The 18,492-nt window shown below is 36.8% G+C and overlaps 1 protein-coding gene across 2 annotated transcripts in view; it reads left to right on the top strand.

Annotated features, from left to right (window-relative positions):
* Rngtt (RNA guanylyltransferase and 5'-phosphatase) overlaps positions 1-18,492 on the top strand; it is a 208,934-nt gene that overhangs the window by 87,031 nt on the left and 103,411 nt on the right. For both annotated transcript variants that reach the window (XM_048420004.3, XM_048420005.3), the window contains exon 13: positions 12,841-12,941. In XM_048420004.3, coding sequence (XP_048275961.1) covers positions 12,841-12,941 — 101 coding nt within the window. The remainder of the gene's footprint in view (positions 1-12,840; positions 12,942-18,492) is intronic.

The following is an 18,492-nucleotide window of genomic DNA, read 5'->3' as shown; positions in this document are numbered from 1 at the left end:
TGAAGAAGGGCTCTGTTTCCTGGCAGACTGGAAAAGTGTCATCTCCCCACCCCCACCCTGGAATAGAAAAATTTCTCTATTTTTTCAATTGAGAAATATAATCATTTCTGAGGAATTGTAATAGTAAAATGTCAAGAAAGAAAATACACCTTGTTCATTTAAAATATTTTTTCTTGTTCAGTTCTCAGAGTGTAGCAATTCTTAACTGCTTAGTGGAAGGAAGAAAAAGGAAAACACCAATTTTTAGGTTTCATAATTCATAAATATATGCCTTCAAGTGGATTTTGATGAAAAAATAAACAGTTACAGATGATTAATTTTCAGCCAGTCTTAGCTGGATTTAGATATATATTCTTCTGTACAACTGTATGGTTAAAACAATTGGTCATGATGACATGTTGGAGGCTAAGAAAGGGAAAGTAAATATAAATAATGTCTTTAGAAAATGAAAGAATCAGCGATGTCTTTGAGCGTGAAAATACAGATCATAGAAAGTCAGTTCTCATATAGATGACAGCTAAACACCCAAGGAATAGGATAGTTTTTTTATTATTATTAATGGTACTTTATTATTAATGTTGAAACATAATGGTAGATTTTTTTTTTCAGAAGAAGAATTTATGGCGGTATACTTAGTTTCAACTTTTCACTTATAATATATTCATAGAAGTATAACAGTGAATCTAAAAGTGATATATAGAAAAGGCTTTTCCTCACTTTTAGTTTTTATTATTTTAAATTTTTAGGCAGAGTTTCATTGTGTAGCCTAGACTAGCCTCAAGCTTGCTGAGATCTGCTTGCCTCTGCCTCTTGGTCCTGGAATTAAAGGCATGTGCCTTCTCCTCTAGATAGGCTTTTACCTATGTTTTCATGGTTTCTTTATTCAATTCTGAGCAAGTATTAGTACATTAATGCATTCTTATTTCCACTCAGCTTTCAAAGCTCGTATCATTTTGTGCTTTGCATTTATCCAGAAACTTCTATTCTAACACATAATGCTAGTGATAAGGTTTTTAGCATTCATAGAACCATATAGAATTCTATTGAAAAGAGAGTGCCTGTCACTTTTGCTTGTAAAAACTCTACAATTTAGGAGCTATTTAAATATAAATATGTTGCTGATAATACATGAATTTTTCTTCTTTCCCTCTTGTACTAGGGATTGAACACATGGTCTTGTGCTTGCTCAGTCCCTGATCTGTTCTAGAAGCCAGTGTTGTAGGAGGATTGGTGTTTGCTGTCTTGGTGCTGGGGGATGCTGCAGAACTCCAGAGCACTCAGAGCAGCCTTGGGGACTCTGCGCTGGTCGTTCACATTTTAGACATTTGTAAACATATAGACCTTTAGAAGATATCAAAGAGACAACAACTTTAGTTGTTTATATGTAAAATTCCTTATTTTGTGACATTTTTGCTTACACAAATTGTGCATTACTAAAAAGATGTATTTTTATTTTGTTAATATGGGTGTTTTGCCCCCCCCCCTTTTTTGTGTGTGGTGCCTACGGAGGCCAGGAGATAGATGCCCTCGATCTTTAGTTAGAGGTGGCTGTGAGCCAGCATGTGGGTATAGGGAACTGAAACTGGGTCTTCTGCAAGAGCAGCAAGTACTCTTAACTTCCGTTCATAACCATCTCTTCATCCCCTAAATTGTATATTTTTAAAGATTTACACCTTGGTGTTTTGATAATCATTATAAAATGATCAGCTCATTCCATATAATTAATATCAGTCATCTCTAAATTTACTAATTTTGTGCCATTGTTTGGTCAACTTCATGCCTTTCTCAGAATTACAGTTCCTGGCAACATCATCTTTCTACTTTCATTAGTGCTTGGTTTTGATGGCACTTGGGAGATCACATTTGCTTTCTCTTTCTATATTTTACTTTACAGAATGTCTTCTAGCTCTGCTTGTAAAGTGGATAGTGGTAGGATACTTTTCTTTTTAAAAACTGAATAATATTCCAGTGTAAATATAATACATTTTATTTGTTATGTTCTAAAAACTCGTGCATCTATTAAAGAATTTCACTGTTACCATACTTGGGTACTGTGAGCAGTGCTGCAGAGAGCGTGGAAGCATGGGTTTCTGTCAGGAATCCTGCTTTCGGTGCCTTTGGATGTGCTCAGAAATGGAATTGTTGGCTCACTTAGTAGTTTCGTTGTGGAATTTCTACACTGTTTTCCATAGTGCTGTGCCAGTTTTCAGCAGATGTTCAATGCTTTCTTTTTTGCCCTGTTTCACAAGAATGTTTGCTCTTTTTGGTCTGTTTGCTAATATTCATCTGAGTAGATGTGAGGTGAGTTCCTATTGAGGTTTGGTTTCCAGTCTCTGATTGGAGATGGCTGAGCAGGTAGACACCTTCTCTCACACGTTAACATCTGTTTCTTCCTTGCTCAGATTCTTAGTTCCTATTTTAATTGGATCACTTGTAGTTCATTTTTGAGTTATGTGATCATATATTTTGTATATGAAATTTCTTATTAGACACATAGCTTTCAAATATTTAACCCCCTTCCCCTGGTAGGTAACCCTATAATGTGTTTCCTTTAATGTCCAAATTTTTCTTATTGTAATGGAGTGGTACTTTTCTTATTAATGTTTGTTGCTTGTGCTTTTAGTTCTGTATCTAGAAAATTATTTTCAAGATCTCTTGATATTTTCCCCTATGTTTTTTTCTGGTTTTACAGTTGGAGGTTTAATCACTTTGAGGTGTGTGTGTTTCTGTGTGTGATGTGAATTCCTGTTTTTCCATTGGCCCAGTTTATTATAGTAGTTAGTATGCATTTTTATGTGGAATAATATATCTAGATTTGAATATTTACTCTGTCTAGACACATGGCTTATTTTCTGTCTTTGGTGACTCATGAAGACAGGAGATATGATGAATTAACCTATTTATAGACTATTCTAAGAATCATGTGATTTTGATGGCACTCAGCACCCATGGTTGGTCAGAAAAATGTACAGTAAGTGATAGTTATTAGAAATTATTACTATCTTTATTACTCCATTTAAAGGCTGCAGAAGAAGATGCAAACTAGAAGAGACAAAGGTGGCTAGATTGGGGGTTGGCTGTTAGTTTCAGAAGCTTGAATCCTATTCAATCAGCTGGCCAATCAGCTGCAGTGAGAACAGTTAAATTTGACAGGGTTTGTTGACTCTAGGGATAGCAGCTGGGATATCATAGTAGTGAGGGAAATACTGGGGGTAATGATTAGTGCAGAGTGATAGAGTCGAGTTATCCATATAGAAAGTGAACCTGTTTCTGTTCAAGATGGAAAGAGTAGTGTTTTGTTTAAAAAAACGAGTGATTCCATTTTAGATTTAAATAAGGTGCTTTCTGGACCCGAGGGGTGTTGGATTTGTGCTTAATGTACTCATATTCATAAAGGATCACCTAGGTTTCCTTGAGTAATTAAGAAATGAAGATTTGGAAATAATTTTTGTGGGTAGATTTGGAGTCTTCTAGAAGTGACTTACAGTGAGAACCAATAAAAAAGAAAACAACAGAACAAAACGGTATGAGGATAGATATGTGAAGTCCATATGTCTTTAAAGAGTGAAATTGCAGCAAATGGTAAGATGGTAGGTGGAGACGCCGTCATGTGGAAAGCTTGAAATACAGTATTTTCCAAACATGGCTACTAGAGATTGAAGAAGAACGTACAGCTTTGGTCTGGACACCATTTTTAGGGAAGTAAAGCTTTAAACTTCCTTACTATTAATAAGTTAGTAAAGTCAAAGAGGAATTAAACATTACTTTTTGTGCAGTTGCTGTCACTGACTTCATGTTGTGGTTTCTTATTTGGCCTGTTCTGGGCAGTGTCTCTATAGTGGTGCTTCTGGCTTGTGCCCCTAGATGGCAGTAATATACCTTCCTTATGCCAGTGTTTCCCATCATTGTCAGCCTCTTCAGGGACACCATCTAGTTGAAAACTGTCAGTTTTCCCTCTGTCTAGTTCATATGTTTTCTGTATAGTCACACTACAGTGCCCTGTGAACAGAGGCACTATGTTTTACATTTCCCTCTCATAGTCTAATATTTTAATATTTATTTGTATTGCATTATTGCTTCTTTAGAGACTGCAGACATCTCAGATTATATCGGGTTATATCCAAACACAAGTATTTCTCTTGTTTTTCTCTTTTAAACAGTTCACTTGTTAAAATCAGGTTTATTTATAGGTATCATATTTATCAGTTAGCTAGAGCTTTGATAATGATTTTAATCTGAATGTTTGTTGGTGAATTCATCACTCCTTATTATATATTAGAGTATGAATATACTTGTATACTTAAGCAAAAGTTTATATTTCAAATGTGGTAAGTCATATATATATATGTGTGTATATATATATATATATATATATATATATATATATACTTTCAAAAACCTTAACCCTTTTTATAGAATATCTTGGCCCTTTTACTTTGGAGACTGTGAAAAAAGATTTATTTATTTGCCTGTTTTTTCTAACATTTACCATAAAAACAAACAAACATGAATAAATGATGACTTGTCTCTAAGTATGAATTCCCTTGGCCAGGGCTGTGGATGGATTCAAGAGGGCTGGGCATAGGCATTGGGAGGCATAGGGACTTGCTGTCTTACAGCTCATTCTTTTCTGCAGACACTTTTTTCTTCTTTACTCATTGTTTACGTCATGACTCATTTTCTGAGATTTCTATCAAATATCCTTAATTAGCAAATATAAGTTGCTGTGGGAGCTCTTTTGGCCAATAGCCTTTAACATACCAGCCCACTTGGGTGTGGATCTCTTATATTATAAATGCAGTTGTAAAGTGTGTGCTTGGTCTCTTGCTTCCGGTTTTTGCTCCTGGCTGTTAGATTCAGTTCCTGTTCCCGTTCATGCAGAGGACTGTGATCTAGGACAGTAGTCTGTGAGTCTCCCCTAAATAAATAACCCTTTATTATACATAATTCGTTTTTTTTAAAGATTTATTTATTGTGTATACAGTGTTCTGTCTGCATGTATGCCACCAGACCAGAAGAGGGCACCAGATGTCGTTATAGATGGTTGTGAGCCACCATGTGGTTGCTGGGAATTGAACTCAGGACCTCTGGAAGAGCAGGCAGTGCTCTTAACCTCTGAGCGATCTCTCCAGCCCCCATATACGTAATTCTTAAGTAGTGTGGGATCATTTTGTAACTTCTGTCATCAATAAGTAAATTTTTCATTACAGTCTTTTCAGAGAAGACTTGATAATTGGAAACATTTTCCAGTTTGAGCAGTAGGGAAACTGCAAAGAAAGTCTAAAGATCTTTATTTCTGGTCACCTCTCTTGAGATTTGTAGAACATTTGATGTCTTTCTGGATCTGTATCATCTCACTCAGTACGGTGTTTTCTATTTCCATTCATGACCCTGCAAAGTTCATGATTTCGGTTTTTCTTACAGTTGAATAGCAGTATTGCATGATGTACATATACCACATTTTCACTATCCATTTGTCAGTTGTAGAACATTGAGATTGTTCCCATTTCCTACCTATTGGGAGTAGAGAAGCAATGAACAAGTAGCTAGAGTATGATGTAGAGACCTTTGGGAATATACTTAGAACCTACTTGGTAGGTTTATTTTTAGCTTTTTGAGTATTCTCCACACGAATTTCAATATTTAGATTCTTGATTTGGTTTCTGAATATGATGTATGGTAGGGGATCCTCATTGTTTTGCTTGTGGAAATCTTACTTTCTTAGTATTACTTTTTCCCCTTGTATATCCTTTAATTTACTTGATTGAAGCATCTTTTTTACATATCCAGATCTGTTTTATATACTCAGTATGTGAGAAAAAGAGTTAAAAGAATGAATGATCCTTTGTTTTTTGTGTTTTTTTTTGTTTTGTTTTGGTTTATGACTAGGTCTCCGGGCAGTCTGGCCTTGAACTCCTGATTCTGGTGACTCTACTTTCAAATTCTGGTATTATAGAAATGAACCCGCACTCTCAGCTTTTAATTTCGATTTTGCATGTGAACATTAATGTTGTTGGAGGCCGTTTGTTCGTTTCCTGGCTGCCCGGCAGCTCAGACCCAAAATAACCACACTGAATCATCTTATTTAAATCACTGCTTGGCCCATTAGCTCTAGCTTCTTACTTGCTAATTATTACATCTTAATTTAACCCCTCTCCGTTAATATGTGCATCACCACGCGGTTGTGGCTTACCATCAAAGTTTTGGTGTCTGTGTCTGGCAGGACTACATGGCTTCTCCCTGACTCTGCCTTCTTTCTTCCAGCATTCAGTTTAGTTTCCCCTGCCTAGCTAAGTTTTGCCTTGCTATAGGTCCAAAGCAGTTTCTTTATTCACCAATGGTATTCACAGCATACAAATTAATGGTTACTTTCTGTTATTAGCATAAAAGTGAAAAGAAAGAAAAATTTAGTGTAGTACCTTTCTCTGTAAAATATTAAATTAGTTTACGTGCATGAGTGTTTTGCCTGCCTGTTTGATATGCACTTTGTGCATCCATATGGATGGTTATGAATCACCATGTGGGCATTGGGAACCCAACTGGTACAAGTACTTTTAACCACTGAGACATCTCTCTGGCCTCTTTAATTCTTTTTATTTAGTATATAAAATAGGCTTGTATTAGAATATTATCACACATGTACATCATAGTACCTATCTCTGTTTACACTTTTCCTGTTAACTTCATGTGGCAGTTTGAGAATGGACCTCATATGTTCTTATGTTTGAATGCTTTGTCCCCAGTTGATGGAACTGTTTGGCAAGCATTAGGAGGCATAGCCTTTTGCTGTAGGAGGTGTGTTACAGGGGTTGGGCCTTGAGGTTTCCACAGACTTGTATCATTCCTAGTGTATTTTTGTTTCCTTCTTGCCCTTTGAGATAGGAGCTCCCAACTGTTTCTGCTGCTGTGCCTTTGGTCCTTCATGGACTCAAACCCTATGGAACTGAAAGTTCAGTCAAACCTTTCTTTTTATCAGTTACTTTGTGTGTGCGTTTTAACACAATAATAGAAAAGTAACTAAGACACCTTCCTTCCACAACTGTTCCTTTTTCTCCTTCCAAATAGTCTTCCTTCTGCTTTTATATCATATGTGTTTGTGTGTGAAATCAAATCTAGAATTCATATTTAAGAGCATGAGGCGTTTTTTTCCTCTTCTTATTTTCTTATTTTCTTTTTCTTCACCTCCAAGTTTTGGACCTTTCTTCGCATAGACTCACCCTTATACTTATATATATATATCTATTATTCATATATTTGCACTTAAATCTAGAGTCTGTATATGAAAGAAATATAATATTTGTTTTTCTGAGTCAAGGTTAGCAGCATCCTTTCTGTTTATTTAAAATATATTTATTTATTATTATTGTGTGTGTATATGATGCGTGTGTATGAGATGGGATGGAGAGATGGAGAAGAGTGTGGAGGTCAGAGGACATTGTGGGATTGTGCGTCCAGGGGGTTGAACAAAGGTCTTAAGGCTTGTGTAGAAAGCACCTTTGTCTGTTGAATCTTCTCAATAGCCCAACACTATTTCTTTTTTAAAAAAATTATTTATTTATTAAAAATTTCCACTTCCTCCCCTACCATTTCCTTTCCACTCCCACTACTCCTCCCCCCCTCTAGTCCTAAGAGAAGTCAGGGTGCCCTGCCCTGTGGGAAGTCCAAGGCCCTCCCCCCTCCATCCAGGTCTAGGAAGGTGCACATCCAAACTGACTAGGCTCTCACAAAGCCAGTACATGCAGTAGGATCAAAACCCAGTGCCATTATCATTGGCTTCTCAGTCAGCCCCCATTGTCAGCCACATTCAGAGTGTCCTGTCTGATCACATGCTTGTTCAGTCCCAGTCCAGCTGGCCTTGGTGAGCTCCCATTAGATCAGTCACCCTGTCTAAGTGAGTGGACGCACCCCTCGCGGTCCTGACTTCCTTGCTCATGTTCTCCCTCCTTCTGCTCCTCATTTGGACCTTGGGAGCTAAGTCCAGTGCTCCAATGTGTGTCTCTGTCTCTATCTCCATCCATCGCCGAATGAAAGTTCTATGGTTATATGCAAGATATTCATCAGTGTGGCTATGGGAGAAGGCCAGTTCAGGCACCCTCTCCTCTGCTGCCCAAGGACCTAGCTGGGGACATCCCCTTGGACACCTGGGAACTCCTCTAGAGCCAATTCTCTTGTCAACCCTAAAATGGCTCCCTTAATTAAGATATCTTCTTCCCTGCTCCCATATCCACCCTTCCTCCATCTCAACCATCCCATTCCCCCAAGCTCTCCTTCTCCCTTTCCAATCCTCCCCTTCTCCCTTCTCTCTCCCCATCTCCTCTTCCCCCACCCCACCCCCACCCCTGTGCTCCCAACTTTTGCCCGGCGATCTTGTCTATTTCCAATATCCAAGAGGATAAATATATGTTTTTATTTGGGTTCACCTTCTTATTTATCTTCTCTAGGATCATGAATTATAGGCTCAATGTTTTTTGTTTATGGCTAGAATCCACTTATGAGTGAGTACATACCATATTCATCTTTTTGGGTCTGGGTTATCTCACTCATTAAAGTGTTTTCTATTTCCATCCATTTGCATGCAAAATTCAAGATGTCATTGTTTTTTTACCGCTGAGTAGAACTCAGTATATATGTATGTATATGTGCCACACCTTCTTTATGTATTCTTCTGTTGAGGGGCACCTAGGTTGTTTCCAGGTGCTGGCTACCCAGCACTATTTCTTGAAGAGTATATTCTTTCTCCATTGAATGAACTTCATGCCCTTGTGAAATGTCAGTTAATTATACACACAGAACTTATTTTTTATACTCTTAATTCTGTTCCATTTACCTGTATGTTTATCTTTATGTAAAATAACATACTGTTTGATTTGTAATCTTGTAGTAAATTTTTAAAATGAATTAGCTTCAGGTAGCTTAGTTGGTAGAGCTTTTGCCTAGCATGCATGCAGCCCTGGGTTAGATCCCCAGTACTAAATGAAATGGGTTTGTTGATATGCCTGTGATCCCAGTACTTGGGAGGTGGAACCAAGTGGATCAGAAGTTTAGAAATTCGGCGCCATTCTTGATAACATAGTAAAATTGAGGCTAGTTTAAGATATACGAGACCTAGACTTAATTTTTTTTGAAAATATGTCTTCTAACACCAATATTATTTTAGTTTGTTGGGGTCACCTCAAGTTTCATATGATATTTAAGGTGGGCTTTTCTATTGCTGCAAAAAAAGACTGTTGATTGAGAATACATTGATTCTGAGTTATTCTAGTTGTAGGCTGTTGCAGTGTTGGTAATGGAAGCCAGGCCTTCATGTATTCTGAGCTGTATTTTTATTGTGTTTTTTTTTAGCTCTGGAATCTAGATATTTATTGGTGATATATAGAAGCAAAACTGAATCTCTTTGTGTCAGACATTTTACTAGAGTATCAGGAATTAACAAAAACTGCCCTCTGAAAACTATAACTTTGCTGAGATTCATTCAAGGAGACCTAATAAGTAGAGATGCAGTGCTTCTGAACTAGATTCCCATTGTTGGTAGGATAGAAGGCATGTTCGGCAGTGCAGCAGATGAAGGAGGGCAGAAATGCATCAAGGACAGCTATTCTTTTGGTAAAGGTGCTTTACCAAAAGTGCAATCTCTCACACGTTACTGAACTAATAGGATACTTATCTGTCAAGCAGTGAATCTAGTTTTCCTTTTTTCAAAGATGTTTATGATTATTATATATACACAATGTGTGATAGGAGTGGTGCGTCTGTACAGAAGTCAGAGGATACTGTGTGGTCTGGAGAGGCAAGGGCCTTTACCCTTTACTTCTCCCTTGTTAGCCTAGTTTTCCTTTACATCTCTCCATAGATCAAAAAAACAAGAAATGCATCATCTACCCAAAATAATTAAAACTGAAACTTCTTTAAGAATATGTGGTAGAAAATTATAGTGATTTTAGATTAAGAAAATATTTCTTAAACAGGGAATAAACTCCACAAATTACATAATTTTTAAGTGGCTTTTTAAGTATATTTGCTTGTAAGCCTAGCCTTTAGTGACTGAGCCGTCTCTCCAACCCTAAAAGTGGCTAATTTTGACTTAATTGAAACAAAAAAGTTTGCTCAGCAAAATACTTTGTTTTTGATTTATTTATTATGGATGCAGTGTTTTGCCTGCTTGTCTGCCTGCAGGCCAGAAGAGGGCACCGGATATCATTACAGATGGTTGTGAGCATATGGTTGCTTGGAATTGAACTCAGGACCTCTGGAAGAGCAGCAGGCAGTGCTTCTAACCACTGAGCTATCTCTACAGCCCTGCAGTAAAATAAATTGTTAAGGGCAGTCCAGATGCTAAAGGCCTGTAATTTTGGGTGCTCTGGAACCTAAGACACTAAAAGCCAAGACCAGTTTGGGCAATTTAGTAGGATTCTTATCTCAAAATGAAAAATAAACAGAGTTAGGGGAGGTAGGTCATTTTTGGAATTAGTTTCCAAGAGGCCCCATGTTTAAACATTTCCAGTATTCTAAAAAATTAGTAAAGAGGGAAAAATGAAAGGAAAGGAAGAAAGATAAATTGTTATTATAATGCAATGAAAGTGAGTATGTTGGTGCATCCTGTAATCCTAGCACTCAGGAAGTTGGACCAAGAGTATTATTGTCAATTCAAGATCAAATTTTACTGCATAATGAGTTCCACACCAGTCTTGTCTCACTTCTATCCCTGATGCCTCTAAAAAGAAAAGAAAGGAAAGAAAAGGAAAAAAAAGGAAGAAGGTTGGGCAGAGAGGGCGGAGAAGGAAAATTGTGACTCATGATCTGAATTTTGGGAGGTGGGTGCAGGTTCAGGAGTTCAAGGTCATTACAACTACATGGTGAATTTTGAGGCCATACTGACTTTTATGATAGCTCTCTAAACAAGAACAACAACATTAGGATGGAGAGGTGATTCAGTAAAATACTCGCTGTAAATACTTGAAGACAAGAGTTCAGTTTCTTCAGAACCCACAAACCAATAACTTGTAGTGACAAATGCTTGTAGTCCTAGTACGAGGAAGGTAAAAATAAGGGGGGAGATTCCTTGAATTTGATATCTAGTCAATTCAACAAACTCAGAAGCAGTGAGAAACCCTGTCAAAAAAATAAGGTGTATAGCCAAAACAATTAGGAGTAAATTGCCTATACAGTGGACACTGTTGGGTTGACTCCCCTGCTCTGCCAGAGCAGGTCAGCTTTCCCAGGTTCCTCTTCCATGGGAAAATCTCACAGACTTCCTGAATCTTGCAGCCTAAGGCCAAGGCAATCCTGTTCAGCAGCTGAAGTTATAATATTGTCCTGTATGATTCTGTCACCCCTTTATCATCAACAAAAAGCTTGGAATGTTAGGTTTCACAAATTTGTCTTTCCAAAGTCTCTGGTGTTTAGACAAAAGCGAACATTCATTCCCTCAGGAACTTAAGCAGATAAGTTGTTAAAATGAATCATCTTCCTTATCTTTTTTTTTAAAAAAAAATTTATTTATTAAAAATTTCCACCTCCTTCCCACCTCCCTTTTCCCTCCCCCTCTCCCCCTCCCCCTTCCTCTCTAGTCTTAAGAGCAGTCAGGGTTCCCTGCCCTGTGGGAAGTCCAAGGTCCTTATCTTTGACAAAAGGGGCATATGGCTGCTCCATTAACCTATGCCTAAGGTGCTGTTTAGCACATCAAATTGAACACACTGGCCACAAGATATCTCAATATCACCAAAACTGTTATAGAGTCATCCTGGCTCGCATATCCCATCGCCTACCCCGATCTCTCCAAATCATAGAGGAGAGGCGTCCCTTTCCAGGTGTAGGGGGATTAGTATAGTGAGAGGAGCTTTCTGCCACAGCAGTGTGACTTTTGTAGTATTAGTAGACAAAACAGGCAGCTCCAGGGTGACACTTACTCAGTAGAGGAGGAGAGGAGAAAGCAACTGAAGAGATGGAGAAGGCAGCTCTTATGGGAAACGGAGGGTTCTGATAGAAGGAGACAGGTAAGTGTCTTTAAAAAGAAAGATAAGTTCACATGGAGGGCTCGGTACCTTTTTCAGCACGGCAGTCACATCTTGCTTGTTCTGTGGCTGAGTCATGACTTCAGAAAGCAGAATCTTCTTCCCAGAATTCTCCTGTTCTTGTCGCCCTGCCTGGTTGTCCTGCCTATACTTCCTGCCTGGATACTGGCCAATCAGCATTTATTTAAAATATAATTGACAATACAGACCATTGTCCCACACCACTCAGGCCGAGAGGTTGAGGTTAGAGGGTGGGGTTTGCTAGTCACGATGACTCTAACAGGTATTGGTGATGCTGGGAGTGTCTGCTTTGATATGTTTAACAGGCACCTCAGACCTTTTAGCAATAAAAACTATCTTTTTAAATCTCTGAGGGAATGCTGACTTTTATCTAAATGCTAGACCTTGTGAAAAGGAATTTCTTGAGCCCTAGCATCTAACAAATTTTTGCCTGACCATCATGCATGAGCCTTTGTATGTACACACCCACCTGCATACACATAAACAAGCAAATAAATAAATATAATTTAAAAAATGTAAATACGGGCTGAGAGATGGCTCAAAGGTTAAGAGCACTGATTATTCTTCGTAGGTCCTGAGTTCAATTCCCAGCAACCACATGATGGCTCACAACCATTTGTAATAAGATCTGGTGCCCTCTTCTGGCCTGCAGGGATACATGAAGTTAGATGCTGTATACATAATTAATAAATAAATCATTAACAAAAAATGTAAATAAAAATAGCAATGTTGCTTAATAAAAATTATGTGTGCTTGATGAATTGAACCCTAAATTTTAACTTTTTCCTGATTATTATTTTTACTTTAGAAATACAAACCTGGAAGATGCGATGATATTTTGAAATGGAAACCTCCTAGTCTGAACTCGGTAGATTTTCGGCTTAAGATAACAAGAATGGGAGGAGAGGGGTAAGTGTGCACTCCGGGCCTGAATAAGGACTTTGTTTAGTTTTTGAAATCTGTTCTTTCCTTGTACAGCCCCAGCTAGTTTTGAACTCAAGATCTTATTATTTCCCAAGTCTTGGGATTATTAACCTATATTACCATTCCTGACTACCTTCATAAAGTTTCACCTTACCCCGTCTGATTTGCATGGAATCATATTTCATATAAGACCTCACTGTTTATAAGCTAGTTTACTTGAAAAAAGAAAGTAAAATAGTCAACATTTTACATATGTATCTCATTTTCACACATTAGTTACTTTTTATATATACCTAAGACTGTTGACAAAGCTTTTTTCAAATTTTAAAGTTTTCAATATAAAATAAATAATCTCAGCAATCAAATTCTGCATATGAGATCATTAATTTTTAAAACCACAGGTACTGAATCAGTGGGGGTTTTTTTTGAAAGGGCATTTGTTTATACTTTATTAGGGGAAGTTTCCATTATTGACCTAGAGTTTTCATAATATTCATTTTTTAATTTACTGCCTATTTTTACTGTTGACTCTATTGTAAAGGATGTTTTAGTGTGAATATTTTTGTATTTTCAAAACCTTTTTTTTTACAAAATTAAAAAACTTCTTATCAAAGCAAATAGAATAAAATAAGAAAAGTTTAATTGAGGAAAATAATAAAGAGTAAGTAAATAGGATAATGATAGCAAAGGGTTAAAGATTTCAGGGCATGCCATTGACGTTTGTTTTGTCTGCCGAAGGTAAAGTAGATAATGGAGACAAGGGCATATGATTGATTGCAAAAGTCCATACTCGAAGACTAAATATTAGTCTTTTAATAGAATATAAATATCTTTTAAGAGAATATAAATATTCAAAAAGGGGTGTTGTGTAATGTAGTGAATCTTAAGTAAAGAAAGGTACTTGATTAATAATGCATATTAATGCTAGTTTTTAAAATTAAAGTGTTTTAATATTTTATGCTTTTTGTGACTTAATTTGCTATTGTGCTTAATAGCAAAAATTTGTTAAAGAATAATTTTCTCTGGCTCCTGAGTTTATATTCAGGTCTTTTTTATCTGTTACTAATCCATGGATAGATAATTTTGCTTGCTTGCTTATCTATCTATCTATCTATCTATCTATCTATCTATCTATCTATCTATCTATCATCTATCTATGTCTATATATGTGTCTGTGTGTATGTGTACAGTTTTCAGAGGACAACTTGTAGAAGTTAGTTCTTCAAACATGTGGATCCGCAGATTATCAAATGCTGGTGGCAAGAACCTTTTCCTGGCAAACAATCTAGCAAGCCACATAGAAGTAATTTTAGACTATAGGAACACATTTTGTATACAAACACACACATACATGATTGGGAGGCTGTTTATGAAAATATTGTCTAAATGTTTGATTAATACTGAGTCCAGTTTATTTTGCTGATGTATTAACATTCTGTCTAGCTGTGGAGGCTTGCTGCAGTAAGCAAGAATATATACTTATGAAAGACCATCCCACTTCAGAATCAGTACATGATGGAGATTATTCTGGTGGGACCATTTTTCAAAAAACAGAGATGTTTATGATTGTTTGGAAACTTTATTTTGCTTTGCTTTTTTGAGACAGAGTCCTTTCTCTAGCAAGGCTGTCCTGAACCTAGAGAGCCTCTTTCAGACTCCTTAGTGCTGCGATTTTAAGTGTGAACCACCATATTTGTTTGTTTGTTTGTTTTTTGTTTTGTTTGTTTTGACTTTTCAAGACATGGTTTCTCTGTGTAACCATAGCTCTGGCTGTCCTGAAACTAGCTCTGTAGACCAAACTGGCTTCCAACTCACAGAGATCTGCATGTCTGTGCCTCCATAGTGCTGTGATTAAAGACATGCACCACCATCTCCCAGCATAAGATTTTTTTTTTCAAGATGTACTTGTGTGTGAGTGTTTAAATCTCTATGTGTGTGCCACATGTGTCCTTGGTGACTGAGGAAGTCAGAAGGGGCTATCAAATCCCCTGTAACTGCAGTCACAGGTAGTTGTGAGCTGCCATTTGGATGTTGGGAACTGAACCTGGGTCGCTGCATAAGAAGCAGGAGCTAAGAGTAGCAAGTCTTGTTAACTGCCGAGCCCTCTCTTCAGAATACTGGGAAGTAAGATTTTAACAAGAAAGTAAAGTTTATTAAACTGCTTCATTACTAATAATTTCTTTTCTTCTAATACTGTGTTTACAATATTTTGTTAGTGATTATTGGCTATTATATCTGATTTTCGTTGTTTCATCTAATTTTGAAAAATCTTGAGTTGTGTCTTTATAGATCATAGTCTGGTACTTAAAAGCCACCTGAGGATAAAGAGAATGCCCATCTCTTTAAGCTGCAAACATGTTAACTATTTTTCCTGAAATTATCCATTATAATTAGTTGTAGTAAAATTAACTGAATGCTTTTTTCCATGTTATTTTTTCAAATTTTTGTTCTTTTATAAGTATATGCTTTTTAAGAACAAAAATGTATTACATTTTAAATATCAAAACGTCAGTCTTTAAATGTGATTTAAGGTACATCAATATAGGTACTTAGTTTATTTAAAACAAGTGTCAATTAAAAATAATGATATGGCAAGATTGGGCATGTTCAGGGTGGGTCTGGCTGGAGAGATGGCACAGAGGTTAAGAACACTGACTATTCTTCCAGAGGTCCTGAGTTCAATTCCCAGCAACTACATAGTGTCTTTCAACTACCTGTAATGAAATCTGGTGTCCTCTTCTAGCCTGCAGGGATACATGCATCGTATACATAATAAATAAATCTTAAAAATAATAATCATGAGAACTATTGTATGGTAACTGTTATATGAAATATTTGTTAACCAAAATGTTTTTTTCCACGTAAAGAATGTTATGTGATATATTTTAATTGTATAAGCGAGATTATGTCTAATATTTCACACTACCTCATTTGCTAAAAATATGCCTGCTTTGAAGGGATAATAGCTTTGTGCAGGTGCCCGAGACATGACTCAGTGGTTATGGGCACTTTTTTTTTTTTTGGTAGAGGATCCAGATTTGGTTGTCAGCACCCACTTACAACAGTCTGTAACTACAGTTCTAGGGGATCCAGTATTCTTTTTTTTTTTTTTAAACCTCTTTATACTCGTGCACATACTTGGTGCACAGACATGCACTCAGTCTCTCTCTTCTGTTTCTCTGCGGGTGTGCACACATGCACGCACACACTAAATATTTAAAAAGTGGTGGCATCTGAAATGTAAGGAGCAGGACATGTACAGTGAAGTGAGGCAGAAATATTAAAATACCATGAGATAATTTAATATCTTTTAAAAATAGATTCCAGATATTTCTAGGAAATTCAAAATGGAATAGCATGTTTTGAAAGGTATGATATCAACTTTTGAAAATATCTGCAGTGAGTTATGTTAAGTGAGATTTTTAGGTTTTCTTGTTATGACTTTGAGTTTCATTTAGCTGGTAAAATACAGTAATAATAGTTCTTGTTAGGTTCAAATTCAATCTGAAGAGAAAAATCTATTCTGTTATGTTTATTACCCCACTGGTAGCATCTAAAAATCTGAACTTGGTCTTTCCAGTTCTTAGAATTTTTCAAAATTTGAGCTATATTAATCTAATGTCATTTCATCGTGGCTTAAAATAAACTTTGTGTATCTTAACAATTTAAGTGTTAAATTTTATAAACATAACTTTTAAAGTTTTACCTAGCTGTAGTGGCTCACACCTTTAATCCCAGCTCTTGGGAGGCAGAGGTAGGCGGATCTCTGTGAGTTTGAAGCCAGCCTGGTTACAAAATGAGTTCCAGGACAGCTAGGGCTCTTAAACAGAGAAAGCCTGTTTCAAGAAACTTTTTCTTTTTTTAAAAAAGAAATAATTGTTTTGGAAATATTGTGGGTTTTGTAGTAAGTACTTTATAGCCCAGGTCCACAGTTAAACCATGAACTACACAAATAATCTCCATTTTAGAAATTGTAAACTCTTGCGTGCAATAACATTGATTTACAGTGACGGGTATAGATTTATTGTATTGCACAGTAGTTAAGAACAAAGATTTGAATGCTAGACTACTTGGGTTGAAATTATCTTACTCCTGGCCTTTGACACAGTATTTTCTTTCTGTGCCTCTGATTCCTCATCTCTGTCTTGATTACTTTCCTCTTTCTGTGATAAAACACTATGACCCAGGTGACTTTTGAAAGACAGTGTTTACTTTGAGGCTTATGATTTAGAGGGTTATTTAAGAGCCCATGACATCATGTGGGGGCTATGACAACATTCAGGCAGGTATGACACTAGAGCAAGTAGCTGAGAGCTCATACCTTGAGACCATCGGGAGGCAGCAGAAAGGCTGAGACTGAAAATAGTCTATCTCCTCCAACAAGGCTATACCTTCTAATCCTCAAACAGTTCCACCATCTGGATACCTGAAGTATTCAAATATATGAACCTTTAAGGGGGTCATTCATATTCAAACAACCACAACTGGTAAACAATTAATTGGTGTCATAGGATTTTTTGAGGAATAAATGTGTCAAATAATTAGAACAGAGCTGGGTACATGATAGATTTAGATGTTTGCTACTGCTTATCTTGTTTTCATATAAATTGCTTTCAAAGACCATATTCCTCCTTTTCCTGTAGAACTACTGTTCCTTGGTGTACTTTTTAAATTTACCTGTGTCTGTGAACCATTTCTTGTTTGCTTCCTGTCCTTGTTAAGTTTTTCTTTTCAAATGCATACCATTATGAATTCCCGAAAGAGACTACATTAGCTACTTTCTTTTGCTTTTTCTGTGACCAGAAGCTGTAGAAGGAGGACCCGCTTTTTGGTCTTGGCTGCCCGGCTAGCTTAGCCCTGAAATAATCACACAGAAATTGTACTAATTAAATCACTGCTTGGCCTATTAGCTCTAACTTCTTATTGGCTAACTCTTACATATTAATTTAACCCATTTCTATTAATCTGTGTATCAGCACGAGGCTGTGGCTTACTGGTAAGGATCCAGTGTCTCTCTCCTTTGGCACACTGGAAGTGAGGCAAGGCTATACATTCTCCAAGCCTGTCTCCAATGATGTATTTCTACAACCCACTCAAGCATTGTCACCAACTGGGGACCAAGTGTTCCAATACATGAGCCCATTGGATCATTTTTTCATTCAAAACACTGTAAGGACCACTGTTTTTTTTTTTTTTTTAATTTAAAAAGAAAGTAGAATATAAAATGGAAGCTTTTGTGTACTGAGGTTGACAGTGTCAATTTGGCAGAGTTTGCTAGCTCCTCAGAGCGCTAAGTATGGACCTAACCAAAGGGATCCACCTATTCTCCTCTCAGGCATATACCAAAGAGAAATAAAACTGTGTCCATACAAAAAGCTAGACTTGAATTTTCTTATAAATATAGTTTATAAAAGTCAAAAGGTCCAAATAATCATGATGCCTACTAACTGATTCGAAGGGAGCCTTCAAATAAAACAGCTCTTCTATGGGAAATACTGGTGCTGTGAACTGTTTTAAGCAAAGGGTCTCTGGATCC

The sequence above is a fragment of the Myodes glareolus genome, chromosome 16, assembly GCF_982192425.1.
Source record: "Myodes glareolus chromosome 16, mMyoGla1.1, whole genome shotgun sequence".
In the NCBI taxonomy this organism is placed as follows: domain Eukaryota; kingdom Metazoa; phylum Chordata; class Mammalia; order Rodentia; family Cricetidae; genus Myodes; species Myodes glareolus.
This window is presented reverse-complemented; position numbering and strand designations above follow the sequence as displayed.